The sequence below is a fragment of the Anopheles arabiensis genome (assembly GCF_016920715.1).
Source record: "Anopheles arabiensis isolate DONGOLA chromosome X unlocalized genomic scaffold, AaraD3 X_pericentromeric_contig0035, whole genome shotgun sequence".
NCBI lineage: Eukaryota > Metazoa > Arthropoda > Insecta > Diptera > Culicidae > Anopheles > Anopheles arabiensis.
The window spans coordinates 23,426-44,677 of NW_024412113.1; the positions used below are offsets into that span (position 1 = coordinate 23,426).

General features: G+C 47.1%; 4 protein-coding genes and 2 long non-coding RNA genes across 6 annotated transcripts; 4 read left to right on the top strand and 2 right to left on the bottom strand.

The window, feature by feature from the left end:
- The first annotated feature begins 2,830 nt into the window (after positions 1 to 2,830).
- Positions 2,831 to 3,322, top strand: LOC120908189 (casein kinase I-like). The gene has a single exon (XM_040319144.1). It carries the CDS (start codon positions 2,831 to 2,833, stop codon positions 3,320 to 3,322), a length of 492 nt encoding a protein of 163 aa, XP_040175078.1.
- A 3,873-nt stretch (positions 3,323 to 7,195) lies between these two features.
- Positions 7,196 to 7,877, bottom strand: LOC120908204. The gene is made up of 3 exons (XR_005741073.1): positions 7,764 to 7,877; positions 7,378 to 7,702; positions 7,196 to 7,298 (listed from the first exon to the last, which is right to left on the bottom strand). It is a non-coding gene; the product is annotated as an uncharacterized LOC120908204 (long non-coding RNA).
- A 763-nt stretch (positions 7,878 to 8,640) lies between these two features.
- On the top strand, positions 8,641 to 9,516 carry LOC120908190 (casein kinase I-like). Its single transcript, XM_040319145.1, has one exon. It carries the CDS (start codon positions 8,641 to 8,643, stop codon positions 9,514 to 9,516), a length of 876 nt encoding a protein of 291 aa, XP_040175079.1.
- A 3,499-nt stretch (positions 9,517 to 13,015) lies between these two features.
- LOC120908206 lies at positions 13,016 to 13,692 on the bottom strand. The gene is made up of 3 exons (XR_005741075.1): positions 13,580 to 13,692; positions 13,198 to 13,522; positions 13,016 to 13,118 (listed from the first exon to the last, which is right to left on the bottom strand). It is a non-coding gene; the product is annotated as an uncharacterized LOC120908206 (long non-coding RNA).
- Positions 13,693 to 14,455: 763 nt separating this feature from the next.
- LOC120908191 (casein kinase I-like) lies at positions 14,456 to 15,331 on the top strand. Its single transcript, XM_040319146.1, has one exon. It carries the CDS (start codon positions 14,456 to 14,458, stop codon positions 15,329 to 15,331), a length of 876 nt encoding a protein of 291 aa, XP_040175080.1.
- A 4,832-nt stretch (positions 15,332 to 20,163) lies between these two features.
- On the top strand, positions 20,164 to 21,040 carry LOC120908193 (casein kinase 1-like protein 5). Its single transcript, XM_040319147.1, has 2 exons — positions 20,164 to 20,624; positions 20,737 to 21,040. The coding sequence occupies exons 1-2, from the start codon at positions 20,164 to 20,166 to the stop codon at positions 21,038 to 21,040; spliced, it is 765 nt and encodes a 254-aa protein (XP_040175081.1).
- The last annotated feature ends 212 nt before the right edge of the window (positions 21,041 to 21,252 follow it).

Consider the following 21,252-nt stretch of genomic DNA (forward strand, 5'->3'; position numbering starts at 1 on the left):
AGCTTCACGTTTGACCTGGAGCCTGGAGATTGCTGCACGCGGGGAGAGCGGTCGTTCACGGCGATGGTTTCAACAGCTAAGTTTGCCACAACAACATATTCATTATCCCACACTGACAAGTTCGAATGATTACGTACAGGATCGGCCAGCGGAACATCAGGAGGATGGTACACCGAGAACCAGGCTTGGAAAATCCCAATCGGCTTGGAGAATGTGCTCCTACTACTTCCACCGCTGGAGCCTCAATCTGGGTGACCGATTGCGGTGAGGACGATGTTGGGATGGGCTGTTTACGGGACACAAAAGGGAAACACCATCAGGCGAGTGACGATACCGGGTGGTGAGATAGTATGCACCACCAAACACACAAGCAGCGGGAAAGGCAGCGTCGACGTACCAGGACCAGGGCATCCTGCAGCAGCACAGCGGTGTCTATGAGCAGCTGCTATGACGGCCGAATGCCACCGGTAGCAGCAATCCTTACGACAATTCCAGCGGCAGCAGCAGTACGTACGATCCACAACACCCATCGCGCAAACACTCCACCGCTACACGGCCGCGCACGGAAAGCGCATCTGAGCACGGAAAGCGCATGTGATCACGGAAAGTGTAAAGTGAATCGGGAAAAACGATGACAGTTGTTGTTGAACTTGTCCCGTTCTAGCCAAGGTGGATTCAAAATATCAGGTGGTGGATTAGGGGGGCCTTTGGGGGGTCGCCATAGTTGAGGGACTTTACGTCATTTTAGAACCGTTGACCATTGGTTTCCGCACACAAAGCTTAGCAAATATAACAGATTTCGATTTGTTATTATGTGCATTTTAGTGTGTCGATTGATTTTATCGAAAAAACGTAATAAATATATACAAAAGATTTGATGATTTGTTTATGCACGAAATTTAAAATCATGCATGAGTTCTAATGTCAAGTAAATTGCGGCCATGCGGCTCGTAGATAATGAGGAATTAATGTAAAAATTGAAAAAAATAATGATTTCTTAATTTTTATCATCAAAAATGTCGAAAACACAAAGAATTCTAGAATAAATTCACAGAATAACACAAAATAACACACTTTAATGTATGTTTCAATGTTAAATAAGAAATACTCACCAAGTCCAAAATATATTTTTAAAGAATTTATTTATTCGAAAAAATGGGGTAGATAAATTATATGAACAAATTTAATTAATGTAAACAAAGTTTGAATCCTGGGGACCTTACGTCAAGTGACGAATTGTCAAAATGCACTAGAGTCCACCACCTGATAGTTTTAAATTCACCTTGGGTGGGTCGCCATAGTTGGGGGACTTTGGTGTCATTTTAAACCCGCTACACACCGTTGGTTTCAAAAGTATAGCAAACAGAAAAAATTTCTTTCTTGCTTATAGGCAAGTGCATTTTTGTATTTATTCATTTTATTGAACAAACATCAGAGATACAAAATCAGGCAATACTTACTGCAATTGTCCTCGTGTGTCCATGTGTGTCTCGTAGATGATGCGGAATAAAGGTGAAAATAGCAAATAAATTAATGATTTCTTAGTCTTCGTCTCTATCTGTCCTCACCTGATCTCGGATTGCATCCACCTTGCGTAGAGCTTCGGTTGACAGTAAAAGATGCAGCGGTTCTGAGTAGTACTAAATCTCGCCGATAGATGACGCTGGACATTGGGACATTGGTTCGTGTTGGAGGAGGCGAATGAGCTGTGCGATTCGTGCGCGATCGGGTGATTTCTCGCCATCGCAATTCGCAAATTCGCACGCTTCATATCTCGGCGGCATCTCGACATCGCGACCGAAAAACGGGTACCATTTTACGAGGTGTAATTAGAATCCGCGCAATAAACCGTTTCCATCAAAGGCACACATCCGCGTGTTTGGAAGACTCTCCCTGCAAAAAAAAAAAAAGTAAACGTTTTCGCTACGCGATTAAATGTTAATGTTCACAAACCAATTTCATGTTTTTTTTAGTTCTCTAAAGTTCCAATCCGGGCGAGGTTTTCAATACTTTTGCATTCATACTTTAAAGGCTTGCGTCCATCCAGCCTGGGTAATATGTAAGTTCTTTTTAAATTCTGCCGCCGGTTGATGCTTTGATGTTGATCCTGTTTCGGAGATAAAAGCGTCCACCACTTTGACGCATTCTCATGGAGACGCACGGTGGCGGGTGTGATACAGCTGCTGGCTGTTGGTCTGGCTTTTCATCTCCACGGACTGAAATTACAACAAAACATTATTTAAACGATGTAAACAAATGCCTACCGGTTGTTACAGGATGAAGGGAACGATGCTGAGCGCCACTGTCCCAGAAAACCTTATCACTTTTACCCGTACAAAAAAGCCGTAAAAAAGAAAAAACCCAATAAAAGAAGCACACAGGACGCGACACAGGATCTGCACAGAACTCGCACAGGCTACGCCAGGCCAGGACACCGGTACGACGAAATGAACCAAAATCGGACCTGGAAATGTAACAACACTTGGATGCGTTTTCAAAAACCCACACACCACAGGTAACTAGATGGTTAACAGCCGAAAAAATGCGTAATCTGTCAAGTTGCTGTTTCGATCGTAGTACACATGTGAACATCACCCAACCAAAGGCTATATATGTAGACCACACTTATGCATCAGGTTATATCCTCACTACGAGTAAACGCAAGGTGACGTGTTTTCGTTCGCTCTCACTTTTAACGGTTTTTTCGAGTGTTTTTGCGAAAAATTGATTCTGCTGTTGCTTCTAGTTACATTTCGCAGGTGGCCAAAGAGAATCGAACATGTCGATTAGAGAAGGACGTGCGCCCAATTCTAGTTCGCCGGAGTCCTTGATGGTGGTGAATCTCTCCACCTATCGGATTGAAGGCGAATTCGATGCTGGTGGCTGCGGCACGGTGTTGGTGGGCAGCCATGCCCGCTCCAAGCAGCCGGTGGTGATGAAAATGGCCAGCAAAGAGGTGGACCGGCTTCTGCTCGCCACGGAGCGCCGGATCTATGCGCGGCTGCCGAAGGCTCGTGGATGGCCCAGACTCATCGACGCCGGTACGTATCGCAAACGCGACGTGCTGGTTTTGGAGCGCCTGGGGCCATCACTGCAGGACTTACTGAACTTGTGCGGAGGACGCTTCGGTCTGAAGACGGTTTCGCAGCTAGCGCTGCAACTGCTCGACAGGCTGGAAACATTCCACGAGCTGGGGTACGTTCACCGCGACCTGAAGCCGGACAATGTCCTGCTGGGTCGCGGAACGACCCGCAAGACGCTGCACTTGATCGACTTCGGTCTTGCCGAGCCGTATCGGCACCCACGCACGGGGAACACATAGCGCAGGATGCGTTTTTCCCGTTCGCCGGAACGATCGAGTTTGCACCAGTGTTCGCTCATCTGGAGTATACACCGAGCAGGCGAGATGACATTTTGTCACTCGCCTACATGCTGGTGTTTTGCTCCGCGGTGGCCTACCGTGGTATGGTACCGAGGAGCGATTTGATCCGGACGAGGCACTGCTTCTGAAGTTGCGCATTACGCCTAGCGAGCTGTGTAGAGGACTGCCGGCTGAGTTTCAGCGGTTGACCGAGTACGCGTTGCAGATGGAATTCTGCGACGCGCCGGACTATACCGAGCTGAAGCGGATGTTCCGGAATCTGCTGCGCCAACATTCCATGCAGCACGATTTGCATTTCGATTGGAACCGGTTTGGCTGCTAAACCAGCACCTAATTTCTTTTCTTCTCTCTCTCTCTCTCTCTCTTCGTTCCAGCTTTCGTAAAGTGACGTGTAAGTCACCCCAGTATAAGGCGCCGTGAAGGAACAGCCCGATGCTGGGACGGTGGCCAAATCCGATCCTCTGCCTCCTCGTGGCGCCACTGGATGTTGGCCTCTGGTGTTGTCAGACTCACCAGCGGCCTAACCAAAGAGGACGGTCAGTGGGACACCAAGCGTTTGCTCAACGGAGCTACACGTACATTTGATGCTATGGGGTTGAAGGGAAATAAATATGTATTTATTGTACTTTAGTGTAAGATTGAGGCCATGTAAAAATACACGTGTAGCATTGGAATAAATTGAAATGTACAAATGCCTATATAAAACGAGTTAATTTTCGAGTTTGCAATGATTGCAATTTTCAACTCTTTCTCGCCGGATAGCATCAACTTCAAACGTACATTGTGGGGATGTTTTCCACTGCCGACGCCGATCCACGAACACAAATTTTGATAGGCCACCTTTACATGAGCATAGCTTTCGAACGCGAGCTTATATAAGGGCGTGCGTGCGGGGCATCGAAGGAAAGCTCTCGCCAAGTACTATCCGACGGTGGGGTATTGCCCCTCCTCCCGCCCTCCCTGTTCCATACTGCAGGAAGGAAAACCGTCAAATTGCTTTCGAACGGAAGCTAATACAAAGCTATATCAGGCAGCGACAGACGCGTCGGTACAAGTTGTGCAACTTTTGTCTCACAAACGTGTCCTCCTAGGAACCACTCAGCACGACTCTTCCAGTCAAAAACGTGATTTTGTGTGAAATTTTCACCGTTTTACACACAGGTGTGTGAATGTTCTATCCCCCTTCCCGGATCCATTGTTATCCCTCGTTGGATAGGGCGCGGCTAGTAGACCAAATTTGGTACGACCATTTGCGTAGGTACGATCAACACTCGTTACTCAAAATCGGAGTCAAAGTCCTTCTGCAGAACGCGCCACGGGCTGTCATTTGAAAACGGCCTCCGGAAAATGAACCGAATTTTTGTGATTCGGTTTCACATGTGATTCGTGATGGAAAAAGCCATCGAACACTTCAATTTACATCGAGATTAGAATGCGTGTAGCGGAAGAGAACGTTTCTCCGTCGACGCTTAGATAATCGAGATAATTCATTTGCTGCTACTCGCCATTTGTCTGAAGCATTCTTACCCCGGTTTAGTAGCGATGTCCACATCTGCAACCGAATGTAGAGGAAAGAACTTAAGTCCGGAATCAATGGCCTACAAAAATGGACAACTAAAACGAAATATCAGGGAAATGTAAAATATTTCACACCAAACAACCTTAAAGCTTGGGTTGTTCCAAAAATATTTTATCGAATAGAAATAGTGTCTTCGAAAGTCTCTGGCTCCTCTTTACCGTACTGCTCTGAGGCATTCTATCGGGGCCTTTATAGTCCAGTCCTACTCCATCACTGTTCTGCAAAAGCGGGCAGCTTTCTTTCTCACATATCATCACACACAGATTGGATTACAGAAGCCTTCATTGAAAGTGCCAAACAGGCATTCACGGAACTGACGGAAGGAAGAACGGTTGCCACAAACTGCAGAACAATCACGAAATGGAGAAAGGTTATGGGTCCAAAACAGCCCCAGAGTTGATTGCGAAATGCAAAACAGGACCGATAGATGATGCTAAATTCAGATGGTTCGTGTTCGAGGAGGCGAATGAGCTGCGCGATTCGTGCGCGATCGGGTTTCTCGCCATCGCAAATTGAAACTCCCTACCTTCGTTGGATCGAACACGGATCATACGCTAAGAGAATGATGCGAAGCGCATGTCTCCCATGGAACGTATTGAGATTGTAACGCAGATGAAGCTGTGCCGCAAACCACGTAACAAAGCCTTGTCGATCGAGATTCTCCTGTGTCCTGTGGCCCGGGTTGTGCAAGCGTTGAACAAGCGAGTGCGAGACACGCACGCAATTTCTGGATGAAGGATCATCATTGACGCTGAAGTTACCCTAGCAGCGAGTATCAGATTGAAGGGCCAGCCGGGCCCCCACTTGAGTTGCAGTGGACGGCCAACGTGAAACGCAAGGCGACGTTTCAGCTTCACGTTTGACCTGGAGCCTGGAGATTGCTGCACGCGGGGAGAGCGGTCGTTCACGGCGATGGTTTCAACAGCTAAGTTTGCCACAACAACATATTCATTATCCCACACTGACAAGTTCGAATGATTACGTACAGGATCGGCCAGCGGAACATCAGGAGGATGGTACACCGAGAACCAGGCTTGGAAAATCCCAATCGGCTTGGAGAATGTGCTCCTACTACTTCCACCGCTGGAGCCTCAATCTGGGTGACCGATTGCGGTGAGGACGATGTTGGGATGGGCTGTTTACGGGACACAAAAGGGAAACACCATCAGGCGAGTGACGATACCGGGTGGTGAGATAGTATGCACCACCAAACACACAAGCAGCGGGAAAGGCAGCGTCGACGTACCAGGACCAGGGCATCCTGCAGCAGCACAGCGGTGTCTATGAGCAGCTGCTATGACGGCCGAATGCCACCGGTAGCAGCCATCCTTACGACAATTCCAGCGGCAGCAGCAGTACGTACGATCCACAACACCCATCGCGCAGACTACTCCACCGCTACACGGCCGCGCACGAAAGCGCATCTGAGCACGGAAAGCGCATGTGATCACGGAAAGTGTAAAGTTAATCGGGAAAAAACGATGACAGTTGTTGTTGAACTTGTCCCGTTGTAGCCAAGGATTAAAAATATCAGGTGGTGGATTAGGGGGGCCTTTGGGGGGTCGCCATAGTTGAGGGACTTTACGTCATTTTAGAACCGTTGACCATTGGTTTCCGCACACAAAGCTTAGCAAATATAACAGATTTCGATTTGTTATTATGTGCATTTTAGTGTGTCGATTGATTTTATCGAAAAAACGTAATAAATATATACAAAAGATTTGATGATTTGTTTATGCACGAAATTTAAAATCATGCATGAGTTCTAATGTCAAGTAAATTGCGGCCATGCGGCTCGTAGATAATGAGGAATTAATGTAAAAATTGAAAAAAATAATGATTTCTTAATTTTTATCATCAAAAATGTCGAAAACACAAAGAATTCTAGAATAAATTCACAGAATAACACAAAATAACACACTTTAATGTATGTTTCAATGTTAAATAAGAAATACTCACCAAGTCCAACATATATTTTTAAAGAATTTTTTTTTTCGAAAAAATGGGGTAGATAAATTATATGAACAAATTTAATTAATGTAAACAAAGTTTGAATCCTGGGGACCTTACGTCAAGTGACGAATTGTCAAAATGCACTAGAGTCCACCACCTGATAGTTTTAAATTCACCTTGGGTGGGTCGCCATAGTTGGGGGGACTTTGGTGTCATTTTAAACCCGCTACACACCGTTGGTTTCAAAAGTATAGCAAACAGAAAAAATTTCTTTCTTGCTTATAGGCAAGTGCATTTTTGTATTTATTCATTTTATTGAACAAACATCAGAGATACAAAATCAGGCAATACTTACTGCAATTGTCCTCGTGTGTCCATGTGTGTCTCGTAGATGATGCGGAATAAAGGTGAAAATAGCAAATAAATTAATGATTTCTTAGTCTTCGTCTCTATCTGTCCTCACCTGATCTCGGATTGCATCCACCTTGCGTAGAGCTTCGGTTGACAGTAAAAGATGCAGCGGTTCTGAGTAGTACTAAATCTCGCCGATAGATGACGCTGGACATTGGGACATTGGTTCGTGTTGGAGGAGGCGAATGAGCTGTGCGATTCGTGCGCGATCGGGTGATTTCTCGCCATCGCAATTCGCAAATTCGCACGCTTCATATCTCGGCGGCATCTCGACATCGCGACCGAAAAACGGGTACCATTTTACGAGGTGTAATTAGAATCCGCGCAATAAACCGTTTCCATCAAAGGCACACATCCGCGTGTTTGGAAGACTCTCCCTGCAAAAAAAAAAAAAAGTAAACGTTTTCGCTACGCGATTAAATGTTAATGTTCACAAACCAATTTCATGTTTTTTTTTAGTTCTCTAAAGTTCCAATCCGGGCGAGGTTTTCAATACTTTTGCATTCATACTTTAAAGGCTTGCGTCCATCCAGCCTGGGTAATATGTAAGTTCTTTTTAAATTCTGCCGCCGGTTGATGCTTTGATGTTGATCCTGTTTCGGAGATAAAAGCGTCCACCACTTTGACGCATTCTCATGGAGACGCACGGTGGCGGGTGTGATACAGCTGCTGGCTGTTGGTCTGGCTTTTCATCTCCACGGACTGAAATTACAACAAAACATTATTTAAACGATGTAAACAAATGCCTACCGGTTGTTACAGGATGAAGGGAACGATGCTGAGCGCCACTGTCCCAGAAAACCTTATCACTTTTACCCGTACAAAAAAGCCGTAAAAAAGAAAAAACCCAATAAAAGAAGCACACAGGACGCGACACAGGATCTGCACAGAACTCGCACAGGCTACGCCAGGCCAGGACACCGGTACGACGAAATGAACCAAAATCGGACCTGAAAATGTAACAACACTTGGATGCGTTTTCAAAACCCACACACCACAGGTAACTAGATGGTTAACAGCCGAAAAAATGCGTAATCTGTCAAGTTGCTGTTTCGATCGTAGTACACATGTGAACATCACCCAACCAAAGGCTATATATGTAGACCACACTTATGCATCAGGTTATATCCTCACTACGAGTAAACGCAAGGTGACGTGTTTTCGTTCGCTCTCACTTTTAACGGTTTTTTCGAGTGTTTTTGCGAAAAATTGATTCTGCTGTTGCTTCTAGTTACATTTCGCAGGTGGCCAAAGAGAATCGAACATGTCGATTAGAGAAGGACGTGCGCCCAATTCTAGTTCGCCGGAGTCCTTGATGGTGGTGAATCTCTCCACCTATCGGATTGAAGGCGAATTCGATGCTGGTGGCTGCGGCACGGTGTTGGTGGGCAGCCATGCCCGCTCCAAGCAGCCGGTGGTGATGAAAATGGCCAGCAAAGAGGTGGACCGGCTTCTGCTCGCCACGGAGCGCCGGATCTATGCGCGGCTGCCGAAGGCTCGTGGATGGCCCAGACTCATCGACGCCGGTACGTATCGCAAACGCGACGTGCTGGTTTTGGAGCGCCTGGGGCCATCACTGCAGGACTTACTGAACTTGTGCGGAGGACGCTTCGGTCTGAAGACGGTTTCGCAGCTAGCGCTGCAACTGCTCGACAGGCTGGAAACATTCCACGAGCTGGGGTACGTTCACCGCGACCTGAAGCCGGACAATGTCCTGCTGGGTCGCGGAACGACCCGCAAGACGCTGCACTTGATCGACTTCGGTCTTGCCGAGCCGTATCGGCACCCACGCACGGGGGAACACATAGCGCAGGATGCGTTTTTCCCGTTCGCCGGAACGATCGAGTTTGCACCAGTGTTCGCTCATCTGGAGTATACACCGAGCAGGCGAGATGACATTTTGTCACTCGCCTACATGCTGGTGTTTTTGCTCCGCGGTGGCCTACCGTGGTATGGTACCGAGGAGCGATTTGATCCGGACGAGGCATTGCTTCTGAAGTTGCGCATTACGCCTAGCGAGCTGTGTAGAGGACTGCCGGCTGAGTTTCAGCGGTTGACCGAGTACGCGTTGCAGATGGAATTCTGCGACGCGCCGGACTATACCGAGCTGAAGCGGATGTTCCGGAATCTGCTGCGCCAACATTCCATGCAGCACGATTTGCATTTCGATTGGAACCGGTTTGGCTGCTAAACCAGCACCTAATTTCTTTTCTTCTTTCTCTTTCTCTCTCTCTCTCTTCGTTCCAGCTTTCGTAAAGTGACGTGTAAGTCACCCCAGTATAAGGCGCCGAGAAGGAACAGCCCGATGCTGGGACGGTGGCCAAATCCGATCCTCTGCCTCCTCGTGGCGCCACTGGATGTTGGCCTCTGGTGTTGTCAGACTCACCAGCGGCCTAACCAAAGAGGACGGTCAGTGGGACACCAAGCGTTTGCTCAACGGAGCTACACGTACATTTGATGCTATGGGGGTTGAAGGGAAATAAATATGTATTTATTGTACTTTAGTGTAAGATTGAGGCCATGTAAAAATACACGTGTAGCATTGGAATAAATTGAAATGTACAAATGCCTATATAAAACGAGTTAATTTTCGAGTTTGCAATGATTGCTATTTTCAACTCTTTCTCGCCGGATAGCATCAACTTCAAACGTACATTGTGGGGATGTTTTCCACTGCCGACGCCGATCCACGAACACAAATTTTGATAGGCCACCTTTACATGAGCATAGCTTTCGAACGCGAGCTTATATAAGGGCGTGCGTGCGGGGCATCGAAGGAAAGCTCTCGCCAAGTACTATCCGACGGTGGGGTATTGCCCTCCTCCCGCCCTCCCTGTTCCATACTGCAGGAAGGAAAACCGTCAAATTGCTTTCGAACGGAAGCTAATACAAAGCTATATCAGGCAGCGACAGACGCGTCGGTACAAGTTGTGCAACTTTTGTCTCACAAACGTGTCCTCCTAGGAACCACTCAGCACGACTCTTCCAGTCAAAAACGTGATTTTGTGTGAAATTTTCACCGTTTTACACACAGGTGTGTGAATGTTCTATCCCCCTTCCCGGATCCATTGTTATCCCTCGTTGGATAGGGCGCGGCTAGTAGACCAAATTTGGTACGACCATTTGCGTAGGTACGATCAACACTCGTTACTCAAAATCGGAGTCAAAGTCCTTCTGCAGAACGCGCCACGGGCTGTCATTTGAAAACGGCCTCCGGAAAATGAACCGAATTTTTGTGATTCGGTTTCACATGTGATTCGTGATGGAAAAAGCCATCGAACACTTCAATTTACATCGAGATTAGAATGCGTGTAGCGGAAGAGAACGTTTCTCCGTCGACGCTTAGATAATCGAGATAATTCATTTGCTGCTACTCGCCATTTGTCTGAAGCATTCTTACCCCGGTTTAGTAGCGATGTCCACATCTGCAACCGAATGTAGAGGAAAGAACTTCAGTCCGGAATCAATGGCCTACAAAAATGGACAACTAAAACGAAATATCAGGGAAATGTAAAATATTTCACACCAAACAACCTTAAAGCTTGGGTTGTTCCAAAAATATTTTATCGAATAGAAATAGTGTCTTCGAAAGTCTCTGGCTCCTCTTTACCGTACTGCTCTGAGGCATTCTATCGGGGCCTTTATAGTCCAGTCCTATTCCATCACTGTTCTGCAAAAGCGGGCAGCTTTCTTTCTCACATATCATCACACACCGATTGGATTACAGAAGCCTTCATTGAAGGTGCCAAACAGGCATTCACGGTGCTGACGGAAGGAAGAACGGTTGCCACAAACTGCAGAACAATCACGAAATGGAGAAAGGTTATGGGTCCAAAACAGCCCCAGAGTTGATTGGGAAATGCAAAACAGAGCCGATAGATGATGCTAAATTCAGATGGTTCGTGTTCGAGGAGGCGAATGAGTTGCGCGATTCGTGCGCGATCGGGTTTCTCGCCATCGCAAATTGAAACTCCCTACCTTCGTTGGATCGAACACGGATCATACGCTAAGAGAATGATGCGAAGCGCATGTCTCCCATGGAACGTATTGAGATTGTAACGCAGATGAAGCTGTGCCGCAAACCACGTAACAAAGCCTTGTCGATCGAGATTCTCCTGTGTCCTGTGGCCCGGGTTGTGCAAGCGTTGAACAAGCGAGTGCGAGACACGCACGCAATTTCTGGATGAAGGATCATCATTGACGCTGAAGTTACCCTAGCAGCGAGTATCAGATTGAAGGGCCAGCCGGGCCCCCACTTGAGTTGCAGTGGACGGCCAACGTGAAACGCAAGGCGACGTTTCAGCTTCACGTTTGACCTGGAGCCTGGAGATTGCTGCACGCGGGGGAGAGCGGTCGTTCACGGCGACGGTTTCAACAGCTAAGTTTGCCACAACAAAATATTCATTATCCCACACTGACAAGTTCGAATGATTACGTACAGGATCGGCCAGCGGAACATCAGGAGGATGGTACACCGAGAACCAGGCTTGGAAAATCCCAATCGGCTTGGAGAATGTGCTCCTACTACTTCCACCGCTGGAGCCTCAATCTGGGTGACCGATTGCGGTGAGGACGATGTTGGGATGGGCTGTTTACGGGACACAAAAGGGAAACACCATCAGGCGAGTGACGATACCGGGTGGTGAGATAGTATGCACCACCAAACACACAAGCAGCGGGAAAGGCAGCGTCGACGTACCAGGACCAGGGCATCCTGCAGCAGCACAGCGGTGTCTATGAGCAGCTGCTATGACGGCCGAATGCCACCGGTAGCAGCCATCCTTACGACAATTCCAGCGGCAGCAGCAGTACGTACGATCCACAACACCCATCGCGCAATTACTCCACCGCTACACGGCCGCGCACGGAAAGCGCATCTGAGCACGGAAAGCGCATGTGATCACGGAAAGTGTAAAGTTAATCGGGAAAAAACGATGACAGTTGTTGTTGAACTTGTCCCGTTGTAGCCAAGGATTAAAAATATCAGGTGGTGGATTAGGGGGGCCTTTGGGGGGTCGCCATAGTTGAGGGACTTTACGTCATTTTAGAACCGTTGACCATTGGTTTCCGCACACAAAGCTTAGCAAATATAACAGATTTCGATTTGTTATTAGGTGCATTTTAGTGTGTCTATTGATTTTATCGAAAAAACGTAATAAATATATACAAAAGATTTGATGATTTGTTTATGCACGAAATTTAAAATCATGCATGAGTTCTAATGTCAAGTAAATTCCGGCCATGCGGCTCGTAGATAATGAGGAATTAATGTAAAAATTGAAAAAAAATAATGATTTCTTAATTTTTGTCATCAAAAATGTCGAAAACACAAAGAATTCTAGAATAAATTCACAGAATAACACAAAATAACACACTTTAATGTATGTTTCAATGTTAAATAAGAAATACTCACCAAGTCCAACATATATTTTTAAAGAATTTTTTTTTTCGAAAAAATGGGGTAGATAAATTATATGAACAAATTTAATTAATGTAAACAAAGTTTGAATCCTGGGGACCTTACGTCAAGTGACGAATTGTCAAAATGCACTAGAGTCCACCACCTGATAGTTTTAAATTCACCTTGGGTGGGTCGCCATAGTTGGGGGGACTTTGGTGTCATTTTAAACCCGCTACACACCGTTGGTTTCCAAAAAGTATAGCAAACAGAAAAAATTTCTTTCTTGCTTATAGGCAAGTGCATTTTTGTATTTATTCATTTTATTGAACAAACATCAGAGATACAAAATCAGGCAATACTTACTGCAATTGTCCTCGTGTGTCCATGTGTGTCTCGTAGATGATGCGGAATAAAGGTGAAAATAGCAAATAAATTAATGATTTCTTAGTCTTCGTCTCTATCTGTCCTCACCTGATCTCGGATTGCATCCACCTTGCGTAGAGCTTCGGTTGACAGTAAAAGATGCAGCGGTTCTGAGTAGTACTAAATCTCGCCGATAGATGACGCTGGACATTGGGACATTGGTTCGTGTTGGAGGAGGCGAATGAGCTGTGCGATTCGTGCGCGATCGGGTGATTTCTCGCCATCGCAATTCGCAAATTCGCACGCTTCATATCTCGGCGGCATCTCGACATCGCGACCGAAAAACGGGTACCATTTTACGAGGTGTAATTAGAATCCGCGCAATAAACCGTTTCCATCAAAGGCACACATCCGCGTGTTTGGAAGACTCTCCCTGCAAAAAAAAAAGTAAACGTTTTCGCTACGCGATTAAATGTTAATGTTCACAAACCAATTTCATGTTTTTTTTAGTTCTCTAAAGTTCCAATCCGGGCGAGGTTTTCAATACTTTTGCATTCATACTTTAAAGGCTTGCGTCCATCCAGCCTGGGTAATATGTAAGTTCTTTTTAAATTCTGCCGCCGGTTGATGCTTTGATGTTGATCCTGTTTCGGAGATAAAAGCGTCCACCACTTTGACGCATTCTCATGGAGACGCACGGTGGCGGGTGTGATACAGCTGCTGGCTGTTGGTCTGGCTTTTCATCTCCACGGACTGAAATTACAACAAAACATTATTTAAACGATGTAAACAAATGCCTACCGGTTGTTACAGGATGAAGGGAACGATGCTGAGCGCCACTGTCCCAGAAAACCTTATCACTTTTACCCGTACAAAAAAGCCGTAAAAAAGAAAAAACCCAATAAAAGAAGCACACAGGACGCGACACAGGATCTGCACAGAACTCGCACAGGCTACGCCAGGCCAGGACACCGGTACGACGAAATGAACCAAAATCGGACCTGGAAATGTAACAACACTTGGATGCGTTTTCAAAACCCACACACCACAGGTAACTAGATGGTTAACAGCCGAAAAAATGCGTAATCTGTCAAGTTGCTGTTTCGATCGTAGTACACATGTGAACATCACCCAACCAAAGGCTATATATGTAAACCACACTTATGCATCAGGTTATATCCTCACTACGAGTAAACGCAAGGTGACGTGTTTTCGCTCGCTCTCACTTTTAACGGTTTTTTCGAGTGTTTTTGCGAAAAATTGATTCTGCTGTTGCTTCTAGTTACATTTCGCAGGTGGCCAAAGAGAATCGAACATGTCGATTAGAGAAGGACGTGCGCCCAATTCTAGTTCGCCGGAGTCCTTGATGGTGGTGAATCTCTCCACCTATCGGATTGAAGGCGAATTCGATGCTGGTGGCTGCGGCACGGTGTTGGTGGGCAGCCATGCCCGCTCCAAGCAGCCGGTGGTGATGAAAATGGCCAGCAAAGAGGTGGACCGGCTTCTGCTCGCCACGGAGCGCCGGATCTATGCGCGGCTGCCGAAGGCTCGTGGATGGCCCAGACTCATCGACGCCGGTACGTATCGCAAACGCGACGTGCTGGTTTTGGAGCGCCTGGGGCCATCACTGCAGGACTTACTGAACTTGTGCGGAGGACGCTTCGGTCTGAAGACGGTTTCGCAGCTAGCGCTGCAACTGCTCGACAGGCTGGAAACATTCCACGAGCTGGGGTACGTTCACCGCGACCTGAAGCCGGACAATGTCCTGCTGGGTCGCGGAACGACCCGCAAGACGCTGCACTTGATCGACTTCGGTCTTGCCGAGCCGTATCGGCACCCACGCACGGGGGAACACATAGCGCAGGATGCGTTTTTCCCGTTCGCCGGAACGATCGAGTTTGCACCAGTGTTCGCTCATCTGGAGTATACACCGAGCAGGCGAGATGACATTTTGTCACTCGCCTACATGCTGGTGTTTTTGCTCCGCGGAGGCCTACCGTGGTATGGTACCGAGGAGCGATTTGATCCGGACGAGGCACTGCTTCTGAAGTTGCGCATTACGCCTAGCGAGCTGTGTAGAGGACTGCCGGCTGAGTTTCAGCGGTTGACCGAGTACGCGTTGCAGATGGAATTCTGCGACGCGCCGGACTATACCGAGCTGAAGCGGATGTTCCGGAATCTGCTGCGCCAGCATTCCATGCAGCACGATTTGCATTTCGATTGGAACCGGTTTGGCTGCTAAACCAGCACCTAATTTCTTTTCTTCTCTCTCTCTCTCTCTCTCTTCGTTCCAGCTTTCGTAAAGTGACGTGTAAGTCACCCCAGTATAAGGCGCCGTGAAGGAACAGCCCGATGCTGGGACGGTGGCCAAATCCGATCCTCTGCCTCCTCGTGGCGCCACTGGATGTTGGCCTCTGGTGTTGTCAGACTCACCAGCGGCCTAACCAAAGAGGACGGTCAGTGGGACACCAAGCGTTTGCTCAACGGAGCTACACGTACATTTGATGCTATGGGGGTTGAAGGGAAATAAATATGTATTTATTGTATTTTAGTGTAAGATTGAGGCCATGTAAAAATACACGTGTAGCATTGGAATAAATTGAAATGTACAAATGCCTATATAAAACGAGTTAATTTTCGAGTTTGCAATGATTGCAATTTTCAACTCTTTCTCGCCGGATAGCATCAACTTCAAACGTACATTGTGGGGATGTTTTCCACTGCCGACGCCGATCCACGAACACAAATTTTGATAGGCCACCTTTACATGAGCATAGCTTTCGAACGCGAGCTTATATAAGGGCGTGCGTGCGGGGCATCGAAGGAAAGCTCTCGCCAAGTACTATCCGACGGTGGGGTATTGCCCTCCTCCCGCCCTCCCTGTTCCATACTGCAGGAAGGAAAACCGTCAAATTGCTTTCGAACGGAAGCTAATACAAAGCTATATCAGGCAGCGACAGACGCGTCGGTACAAGTTGTGCAACTTTTGTCTCACAAACGTGTCCTCCTAGGAACCACTCAGCACGACTCTTCCAGTCAAAAACGTGATTTTGTGTGAAATTTTCACCGTTTTACACACAGGTGTGTGAATGTTCTATCCCCCTTCCCGGATCCATTGTTATCCCTCGTTGGATAGGGCGCGGCTAGTAGACCAAATTTGGTACGACCATTTGCGTAGGTACGATCAACACTCGTTACTCAAAATCGGAGTCAAAGTCCTTCTGCAGAACGCGCCACGGGCTGTCATTTGAAAACGGCCTCCGGAAAATGAACCGAATTTTTGTGATTCGGTTTCACATGTGATTCGTGATGGAAAAAGCCATCGAACACTTCAATTTACATCGAGATTAGAATGCGTGTAGCGGAAGAGAACGTTTCTCCGTCGACGCTTAGATAATCGAGATAATTCATTTGCTGCTACTCGCCATTTGTCTGAAGCATTCTTACCCCGGTTTAGTAGCGATGTCCACATCTGCAACCGAATGTAGAGGAAAGAACTTCAGTCCAGAATCAATGGCCTACAAAAATGGACAACTAAAACGAAATATCAGGGAAATGTAAAATATTTCACACCAAACAACCTTAAAGCTTGGGTTGTTCCAAAAATATTTTATCGAATAGAAATAGTGTCTTCGAAAGTCTCTGGCTCCTCTTTACCGTACTGCTCTGAGGCATTCTATCGGGGCCTTTATAGTCCAGTCCTATTCCATCACTGTTCTGCAAAAGCGGGCAGCTTTCTTTCTCACATATCATCACACACCGATTGGATTACAGAAGCCTTCATTGAAGGTGCCAAACAGGCATTCACGGTGCTGACGGAAGGAAGAACGGTTGCCACAAACTGCAGAACAATCACGAAATGGAGAAAGGTTATGGGTCCAAAACAGCCCCAGAGTTGATTGCGAAATGCAAAACAGGACCGATAGATGATGCTAAATTCAGATGGTTCGTGTTCGAGGAGGCGAATGAGCTGCGCGATTCGTGCGCGATCGGGTTTCTCGCCATCGCAAATTGAAACTCCCTACCTTCGTTGGATCGAACACGGATCATACGCTAAGAGAATGATGCGAAGCGCATGTCTCCCATGGAACGTATTGAGATTGTAACGCAGATGAAGCTGTGCCGCAAACCACGTAACAAAGCCTTGTCGATCGAGATTCTCCTGTGTCCTGTGGCCCGGGTTGTGCAAGCGTTGAACAAGCGAGTGCGAGACACGCACGCAATTTCTGGATGAAGGATCATCATTGACGCTGAAGTTACCCTAGCAGCGAGTATCAGATTGAAGGGCCAGCCGGGCCCCCACTTGAGTTGCAGTGGACGGCCAACGTGAAACGCAAGGCGACGTTTCAGCTTCACGTTTGACCTGGAGCCTGGAGATTGCTGCACGCGGGGGAGAGCGGTCGTTCACGGCGACGGTTTCAACAGCTAAGTTTGCCACAACAAAATATTCATTATCCCACACTGACAAGTTCGAATGATTACGTACAGGATCGGCCAGCGGAACATCAGGAGGATGGTACACCGAGAACCAGGCTTGGAAAATCCCAATCGGCTTGGAGAATGTGCTCCTACTACTTCCACCGCTGGAGCCTCAATCTGGGTGACCGATTGCGGTGAGGACGATGTTGGGATGGGCTGTTTACGGGACACAAAAGGGAAACACCATCAGGCGAGTGACGATACCGGGTGGTGAGATAGTATGCACCACCAAACACACAAGCAGCGGGAAAGGCAGCGTCGACGTACCAGGACCAGGGCATCCTGCAGCAGCACAGCGGTGTCTATGAGCAGCTGCTATGACGGCCGAATGCCACCGGTAGCAGCAATCCTTACGACAATTCCAGCGGCAGCAGCAGTACGTACGATCCACAACACCCATCGCGCAAACACTCCACCGCTACACGGCCGCGCACGGAAAGCGCATCTGAGCACGGAAAGCGCATGTGATCACGGAAAGTGTAAAGTGAATCGGGAAAAACGATGACAGTTGTTGTTGAACTTGTCCCGTTGTAGCCAAGGTGGATTAAAAATATCAGGTGGTGGATTAGGGGGGCCTTTGGGGGGTCGCCATAGTTGAGGGACTTTACGTCATTTTAGAACCGTTGACCATTGGTTTCCGCACACAAAGCTTAGCAAATATAACAGATTTCGATTTGTTATTAGGTGCATTTTAGTGTGTCTATTGATTTTATCGAAAAAACGTAATAAATATATACAAAAGATTTGATGGTTTGTTTATGCACGAAATTTAAAATCATGCTAGCATGAGTTCTAATCTCAAGTAAATTCCGGCCATGCGGCTCGTAGATAATGAGGAATTAATGTAAAAATTGAAAAAAAATAATGATTTCTTAATTTTTGTCATCAAAAATGTCGAAAACACAAAGAATTCTAGAATAAATTCACAGAATAACACAAAATAACACACTTTAATGTATGTTTCAATGTTAAATAAGAAATACTCACCAAGTCCAACATATATTTTTAAAGAATTTTTTTTTTCGAAAAAATGGGGTAGATAAATTATATGAACAAATTTAATTAATGTAAACAAAGTTTGAATCCTGGGGACCTTACGTCAAGTGACGAATTGTCAAAATGCACTAGAGTCCACCACCTGATATTTTTAAAATCCACCTTGGGTGGGTCACCATAGTTGGGGGGACTTTGGTGTCATTTTAAACCCGCTACACACCGTTGGTTTCAAAAAGTATAGCAAACAGAACACTTTCTTTCTTGCTTATAGGCAAGTGCATTTTTGTATTTATTCATTTTATTGAACAAACATCAGAGATACAAAATCAGGCAATACTTACTGCAATTGTCCTCGTGTGTCCATGTGTGTCTCGTAGATGATGCGGAATAAAGGTGAAAATAGCAAATAAATTAATGATTTCTTAGTCTTCGTCTTCGTCTTTGTCCTCACCTGATCTCGGATTGCATCCACCTTGCGTAGAGCTTCGGTTGACAGTAAAAGAAGCAGCGGTTCTGAATAGTACTAAATCTCGCCGATAGATGACGCTGGACATTGGGACATTGGTTCGTGTTCGAGGAGGCGAATGAGCTGCGCGATTCGTGCGCGATCGGGTGATTTCTCGCCATCGCAATTCGCAAATTCGCACGCTTCATATCTCGGCGGCATCTCGACATCGCGACCGAAAAACGGGTACCATTTTACGAGGTGTAATTAATAAGGTGTAATCCGCGCAATAAACCGTTTCCATCAAAGGCACACATCCGCGTGTTTGGAAGACTCTCCCTGCAAAAAAAAAAAAAAGTAAACGTTTTCGCTACGCGATTAAATGTTAATGTTCACAAACCAATTTCATGTTTTTTTTTTTTTTAGTTCTCTAAAGTTCCAATCCGGGCGAGGTTTTCAATACTTTTGCATTCATACTTTAAAGGCTTGCGTCCATCCAGCCTGGGTAATAAGTTCTTTTTTAAATTCTGCCGCCGGTTGATGCTTTGATGTTGATCCTGTTTCGGAGATAAAAGCGTCCACCACTTTGACGCATTCTCATGGAGACGCACGGTGGCGGCTGAGCGCCACTGTCCCAGAAAACCATCACTTTTACCCGTACAAAAAAAAACCGTAGAAAAGAAAAACCCAATAAAAGAAGCACACAGGACGCGACACAGGATCTGCACAGAACTCGCACAGGCTACGCCAGGCCAGGACACCGGTACGACGAAATGAACCAAAATCGGACCTGGAAATGTAACAACACTTGGATGCGTTTTCCAAAACCCACACACCACAGGTAACTAGATGGTTACCAGCCGAAAATGCGTAATCTGTCAAGTTGCTGTTTCGATCGTAGTACACATGTGAACATCACCCAACCAAAGGCTATATATGTAAACCACACTTATGCATCAGGTTATATCCTCACTACGAGTAAACGCAAGGTGACGTGTTTTCGTTCGCTCTCACTTTTAACGGTTTTTTCGAGTGTTTTTGCGAAAAATTGATTCTGCTGTTGCTTCCAGTTACATTTCGCAGGTGGCCAAAGAGAATCGAACATGTCGATTAGAGAAGGACGTGCGCCCAATTCTAGTTCGCCGGAGTCCTTGATGGTGGTGAATCTCTCCACCTATCGGATTGAAGGCGAATTCGATGCTGGTGGCTGCGGCACGGTGTTGGTGGGCAGCCATGCCCGCTCCAAGCAGCCGGTGGTGATGAAAATGGCCAGCAAAGAGGTGGACCGGCTCCTGCTCGCCACGGAGCGCCGGATCTATGCGCGGCTGCCGAAGGCTCGTGGATGGCCCAGACTCATCGACGCCGGTACGTATCGCAAACGCGACGTGCTGGTTTTGGAGCGCCTGGGGCCATCACTGCAGGACTTACTGAACTTGTGCGGAGGACGCTTCGGTCTGAAGACGGTTTCGCAGCTAGCGCTGCAACTGCTCGACAGGCTGGAAACATTCCACGAGCTGGGGTACGTTCACCGCGACCTGAAGCCGGACAATGTCCTGCTGGGTCGCGGAACGACCCGCAAGACGCTGCACTTGATCGACTTCGGTCTTGCCGAGCCGTATCGGCACCCACGCACGGGGGGAACACATAGCGCAGGATGCGTTTTTCCCGTTCGCCGGAACGATCGAGTTTGCACCAGTGTTCGCTCATCTGGAGTATACACCGAGCAGGCGAGATGACATTTTGTCACTCGCCTACATGCTGGTGTTTTTGCTCCGCGGTGGCCTACCGTGGTATGGTACCGAGGAGCGATTTGATCCGGACGAGGCATTGCTTCTGAAGTTGCGCATTACGCCTAGCGAGCTGTGTAGAGGACTGCCGGCTGAGTTTCAGCGGTTGACCGAGTACGCGTTGCAGATGGAATTCTGCGACGCGCCGGACTATACCGAGCTGAAGCGGATGTTCCGGAATCTGCTGCGCCAACATTCCATGCAGCACGATTTGCATTTCGATTGGAACCGGTTTGGCTGCTAAACCAGCACCTAATTTCTTTTCTTCTTTCTCTTTCTCTCTCTCTCTCTCTTCGTTCCAGCTTTCGTAAAGTGACGTGTAAGTCACCCCAGTATAAGGCGCCGTGAAGGAACAGCCCGATGCTGGGACGGTGGCCAAATCCGATCCTCTGCCTCCTCGTGGCGCCACTGGATGTTGGCCTCTGGTGTTGTCAGACTCACCAGCGGCCTAACCAA